General features: G+C 38.3%; 1 protein-coding gene across 1 annotated transcript in view; it reads right to left on the bottom strand.

The window, feature by feature from the left end:
* ENPP3 (ectonucleotide pyrophosphatase/phosphodiesterase 3) overlaps window positions 1-6781 on the bottom strand; it is a 91456-nt gene that overhangs the window by 45819 nt on the left and 38856 nt on the right. The window contains 4 exon segments of the mRNA XM_014533829.1: window positions 3177-3249; window positions 3848-3913; window positions 5432-5541; window positions 6070-6189. Of these exon segments, the coding sequence (XP_014389315.1) occupies window positions 3177-3249; window positions 3848-3913; window positions 5432-5541; window positions 6070-6189 (369 nt within the window).

Below are 6781 nucleotides of genomic sequence, written 5' to 3'. Positions count from 1 at the left end.
CCCAGTATTGGGGAGTGGAAACGTCTATGGGAACCTAAATGAGTACACACATTCTGGAAGATCTTGTAACAATAAGACCATGTGTAATCAGAAAGGTAAAAGGGGGCATGTCCTGTAACCTAATAATTCCACTTCTGGGCACTTGTCCTAAGTAATCATTTAGAGTAGAAATAGAGATTTACATACAAAGAGTCATCACATTACTTATTTAAATACAAAAATAAATAAATTATACCACAGCTTTAAGAAGATATACTCGGCAGCCATTACAAAGTAATTTTAAAGCACAATGGCCTAGGAAAATCTTGCACTACAATGTCAAACATAGAAAATTCAAACCAAATTGTATATATACACACTAATACATATTGCATAATCCTGATTTTATTTTTAAATATATATAGTTAGCATTTCTTAGTAAGCACACACACGAACAGAACATGAAAAAGAAATATATCAAGGTATTATTAACAGTCGTTGTTTCTGAATAGTGAATTGGAGTATTTTATTGCCCATATTCTTTTGTGTTTTTAAATTTTTCTACACTTTATCAATATAGCACATTAAAATGACAAGTTTCAAATAAATAACTTTTTATCTTTTTTTTTTTCAGTGAATAAGCAAGTGTAATAGCCATGGATGGGGGGAGGAGGGATGTTTAATCTCTCTTGGTACTATTATAACAATGATTGCCTTTTTTTTCTTTTTTTAAGAAAGAATTCTACTAGCCAATTTCTATTAAGAGCTTTAGTGCATTATCTCATGAAATCCTCATAGCAAACATTCATGGCTGGTATTACTGGAACTTCTAGTTGTAGAGACCAGGAAATCAGAGGCTTAAAGAAGTTAATAACGTGTTCATGGCCCTACCTTTAATAAGAGACAGAGGAGCACTTGAACTCAAACCATCCTTATCTACTGCCAAATCCATCAACTCGAGATGTTTTCCTGATCCTCATTCTTAGGGTGACCTTACACTCTGGTTTGCCAGTGAGGGTCAGTTTCTACCTACTGTCATGGCATAATTATGTCCCCTTTCACAGTCACCCTACTCACTCCTCCCTGCTACACCAAGAGCCGTCCAACCCGTCCTCTCCCAGCACCAGGCATTCTGCTACTGTTAAACTCTCCACAGTTTTGAAATCATCTGTGCATATGACCACCTCCGGAGCGCAGGGAAGGGACTGTGCAACCTAACTCATCACAGGCTTCTAAGGAAGCAGAGTCTTTGTAAAGTACACACTCCATAGATGGCACATTTTACTGACCAGGAAGTGACCGGATGCCAGCCCCAACTCTAGCCCAGACAAAGGAGTTAGCTGCTGTTATTATTCGTACCATTAGCGTATTTGTCTAGCCATCTGTCCTTTTGTCTGTCTGTCCATTTGCTTATCCTATGTGATTCTCTGGTGTGCACAGCTCCACTCTTGATCAGGCTGTTTGTGAACTTTTTTCCTGTTGTTATTCAGAGGAGAACTTTCTAACCAGCCCCAGCCCTCACCCTCCCCAACTAGTTTAGAAGCTCCTCAAATTCCTCTCAGGGCACCCTGATCTTTTCCTTTGCAGTATTTTTCATAATTATATACTTAAGACATATTTGCGTGCTAAACTAAAGCATTGATTAAAAATAAGATATGGTGCCTTTTATTGTCAATTCTGGGGGTCAGAGAAATGTAGATTATAGCATACTCTCTCAAGGGATTAAGCATATCAAAAATGAATAACAATTCAACTAGTAAAAGATAAATGGTGAATATGCTTTAGTTACTGAGCCATTCACTGTAACAATCACCTGATTAAGTGTTTAATCCTGTGCCACAGTTTCGAGGGGAACAGAGTTTCGAGTGGGATACCATTGTAGCATAGAATTAAACACTTAATCAGGTTATGAAGTGACTGAAGGGTTAAAGTGGTAAGAATGGCCCGGGTCGCCTGGCTGGTTTGGCTCACTGGATAGAGCGTCGGCCTGGGGACTGAAGGGTCCCAGGTTCGATTCCGGTCAAGGGCATGTACCTTGGTTGCGGGCACACCGATGTGCAGGAGGCAGCTGATCGATGCTTCTCTCTTAACTCTCTATCCCTCTCCCTTCCCCTCTGTAAAAAATCAATAAAATATATTAAAAAAAAAAAAAAGAAAGAATGGGCCGGATCTTCTATGAGAACTCATTTTGGTTTAATGGGAAGGAAGAGAAAAGGCATTTCTGATAAATAGTAGTCATGCTGCCAGAATAAATATGCTTGCGTTCCAACTGAGAACAATTCAGGATAATTGTTACATGAGTTTCCATGGGGTGGGGAAATGCCATACTCATGAGGGCCTTTACATCTTTATATCAGTGGATTTTAGAAAAGACATAACTTTTTTTTTTTTAAGTAACATTGAAGACTTAGATTTCTGTTGTCAGAGCATAACAGAATGGTTAGATAATGAAGAAACTAATGTTAAGAAGTCTACTTTAGTTATAATGGAAATCCAGGAGGGGAATAATTCTGCCTGAGGCAATAGCATATTAAGTCCAATTACAAGGATCTTATAAAGGGAGATGGGCAAGAATAGGCAGCTGGGTATTCCACATTGACTTGCATGTGACTTAGCTTGAAATGGGTCACAGCAACATTAGATGGGCAGCCCTAGCTGGTTTGGCTCAGTGGATAGAGCGTCAGCCTGCGAACTGAAGGGTCTGGGTTCAATTCCAGTCAAGAGCACATGCCCAGGTTGTGAGCTCGATCCCCAGTGAGGAGGCATGCAGGAGGCAGCGGATCAATGTTTCTCTCCCATCATGGATGTTTCTATTTCTCTCTCCCTCTCCCTTCCTTTCTGAAATCAATAAAAATATATTCAAAAAATAAAAATCATATTAGATTGGCACATGCACTATCTAGCCTTGATGTTTTCATTATATGAAATAACAGTGCTACATCTAAGCATTCAATAAGTGTTTACTAAATGAGCCAAAATGTGGTTAATAAGATAGATATCCTTTCTAGACATTTAACTATTGTATGGTTAATAAGGCAGATAGCCTTTTCAGACTTTTAACTATTTTTATCTCCACATGTATATACATCAAATACCTTTATTTGCATTTACTGGGAATTAAAAAATACCATTTTATTATATGGGTTAGGGCTAGATGATATGACATTTATATGTTTAAAAAAAAACCAACAACTTACTCCACCACTAACTGGTCCAAAACTATGTCCTGCAGAATCAGGCTGTTCCACGTATAGTGTATAAAAACTGGGTCTAAAGGTAAAATTGAAACAGAGGAAGACATTATTGACTTGGAATAAACATATAGGTTGGATCTGGGAAGATGGTAAATCTAGAGCTTTGTGGCAGTTTTCTTCTCTTTTTCTCTGGCCTCTTTCCATTCCTCCAGGTCCAGAGGTCCACCTCAGCAGGGAGACCTTCCAGATGCAAGCGTGGAAATAAGACCTTCCAGATGCAAGCGTGGGTCTGACTCAGTAACAAAATCTGTCTTGTTCTTTCTATTAAGAGTTGTCTTGGGCCCTAGTCGGTTTGGCTCAGTAGATACAACATTGGCCTGTGGACTGAAGGGTCCTGGGTTTGATTCTGGTCAAGGGCACATGCCCAGGTTGCAGGTTCAATCCCCAGTAGATGTGCAGGAGGCAGCCGGTCAATGATTCTCTCTCATCATTGATGTTTCTCTCTCTTTCTCTCTCCCTTCCTCTCTGAAATCAATAAAAATATATTTTTTTAAAAAGGAAAAAAAGTGCCAATTAAAAAAATGTCTTTTTCAAAAGTGGTCATTTAAAGTAAAGAGATGATTTCATCTTATACCCACAAGTATCCCGTTGTGCCAGCACGTCCCTGATGTTACCTTTCAGCTTTGGGCAGGTCCAGCCATTTTAACAATGTAGAGATCCTCTGTTCATATGGGACACTACTGCAAAGTAGAGTAAATAATTGTTTTTAATTAAGCAAATCAAGAATAATCCCATTAGATTCTTACTCAGAAAGGCAGGTTGATATTTTTTGGATATCCATTTGTGTTCAAATATGATCAAAATACTGAAAGGGGTTCAGTATTACTTAAAGGGATTCCTGTTTTCAATACCCATATATACAGTTCCCTCTCTATAAATCAAATATAGTTTTCCTCCTTTCTCATCTTTGCCTCCTTCAATTTTCCCCCAACTAAAATAAAAGACCGATAATTAGTCATTCATTTAATTTGTTTATTTTTATTTATTTCATTCACTTGTGCATTTATAGATGAAGCTCCTATTGCCAAACACTATTTGTTCATTTTGAACAGAATTTATTAGTGAGCAAACCAAAGACGCTTTTCTTCCTAGAGATTACATTCTCTTGGAGGAAGTCAAATAATAAACAAGAAATCTAATACATAAGATACATGGTTTACTAAAACTAAACTTCTATGAAAAATGAGAGAGATGAGCAGAGAAAGGGACCCTGAGAAAGTGGGGTGGGGTGGTTTGGAGTTTAAAATCTTAGTGTGATCAGGCCAAGACAAATTGAGATGGTAATTTTTTGAGAAATGGCCTTAAGGAGGTGAGGGAACAGGCTACACAGGTACAAGAGGTGAGATTACTTCAAACAGAGAACAGCCAGCTCAGACCCAACAGCAGAAGCAAGCCTGATGTGTGGGGGCCCACTAAGAAGGTCAGCGTGGCTCAAGCACAGTGAGTGCCCAGGGAAGTAGTGAGAGAGGAGGTTTGAGAGGTGGGGTGAGGGACAGTGGGGTTCATACCAGGTAGGGCCTTGTAGGATTTTACACTGAGTGAAACAGGGGGCCATTGCATTTTGGGGTACAAAGGAGTGTCTTAATTGAACCTGTTTGAGGTTTTTTTGTAAGTAATCATTCTGGCTGGTAGATTGGGAATAGGTAATAGGGGACAAGAATAGAAGCAGGGAGACGTATAAAGAGGCTACCATTGCCCAGCTGGGGTGGCTCAGTGGTTGAGCATCGACCTATGAACAGGAGGTCCTGGTTCGATTCCTGGCCAGGGCACATGCCCAGGTTGTGGGCTCTATCCCTGGTGGGGGGAGGGGGTGTGTGTAGGGGGCAGCCAATCAATGATTCTCTCTCATCATTGATGTTTCTCTCCCTCTCCTTTCCTCTCTGAAATCAATACAAATATATTTTAAAATAAAAGGGCTAGCAAAGTAATACAGGCAAAAGATGATGACAGCTCAAACCAGAGTGTTTATGTTGGAGGTAATTAAAAGTTCTCAGACAGCACATATTTTGAATTAGAGCTACAAGCATTTACTACCAGACTGGATGAGGGATGTAAAAGAAGGAATCAATGATGACTTCAAGATTTTGGGCCCCCAAACTGAAAGAATAGAATTAGCATCAAGATTAAAACCACAAACGGAAAAAAAAATCCTAATCATTCTTGTGGAGATGGGGTTATATCTGCAAGTGCTTCACTACCTGTTGTAAGGCGCATACATGGTAGGAAAGGAGCCATTTACAGCCACGTCTGATCCTGGCCAAAAGTAGGTACCAGCCTTTAAGCCTTGATACATTGCTGTCAGCCAGATCTATAAGAAGAGAAATGTTAAGAAGTCAAGGGAATAATCAGTTTAGGTAGAAATGGTGCCACTTATTAGAAACTAAATGATATTAACAGTTTCAAATTATATTTAATTATTAAAGTATATTTAAACTATTAAAAATTTTCTTTGTAGCAGTTAAAAAAACATAATTATCCAGGAATCCACCTGAAAAATAAAAAAAATGTAGTAAAGTGGTAAGGAAGAAGATATTTTTTAATTGGTAAATTATAATTTATCTTTCCCCTTTTAAAGAATTATAAAACAGAATGAGGGGGGAAATTAACAGATAATCTTTCCAAGTAACTTCCAAATTGATACAGCATCCAAGATTCAACAGGATCTTGTTGAACAATCATAAATATTTCAAAGGTTGTAAGCAGTTGTTAAATACCTTCCCACCCCCAGTCCTGAGGATTAGAAAACTAATGTGAAACTCAAAGCGGAGAGAGAAGGGGACCCACTGTCACATGGGCTATGGAGGTTACTTTGGTGCCCCAGGAAGATGCTACTTACTGGTTGCCCTTGCCACCAAGCTGGATTATTTTTCTCCTTCGAAGAAAGTGAAAAATTCTTGTTGAGGTTTACATCATACATATTATTGTCAATGATGCCATGTGATTCCGGGTATAAGCCCTAAAATAATAATTTCAAAAAAAGATTTAAGATAAACTAATACATTAATAAAGCATATATTTAAGTTGCAATAGCATAAAATCTATAACTCATATCTTGGAAAAATATCATATACATTTCAACATAAACCCCTGAATATGAATCCAAATACATATATATACATGTATATATGTGTGTGTGTATATATATATATACACAAACACATATATACATGTATATATATACATGTGTGTGTATATATATATATATATATATATATGAACTAGATATGGTTTACCTAGTTCTACCATACAGCAGTAAATGAATGATATTAGGTAGGTGGTATGTGTTGAGGGTGTTAATATAACCCTTGTGAGATTAATAGCTATTTGTTGCCCTAGCTGGGTTTGCTCAGTGGGTAGAGCATCGGCCTGTGGACTGAAGGGTCCCAGGTTCGATTCCTGTCAAGGGCACATGCCTGAGTTGCAGATTCGATCCCCAGTAGGGGGCGTGCAGGAAACAGCCGGTCAATGATTCTCTCTCATCATTGATGTTTCCATCTCTCTCTCCCTCTCCCTTCTTCTCTAAAATCAATAAAAATATATTTTTTTTA

Source organism: Myotis brandtii, unplaced genomic scaffold, assembly GCF_000412655.1.
Source record: "Myotis brandtii unplaced genomic scaffold, ASM41265v1 scaffold123, whole genome shotgun sequence".
In the NCBI taxonomy this organism is placed as follows: Eukaryota; Metazoa; Chordata; class Mammalia; order Chiroptera; family Vespertilionidae; genus Myotis; species Myotis brandtii.
Note: the sequence above shows the minus strand (reverse complement) of the source record. Positions and strands in the feature narration are given on the sequence as shown.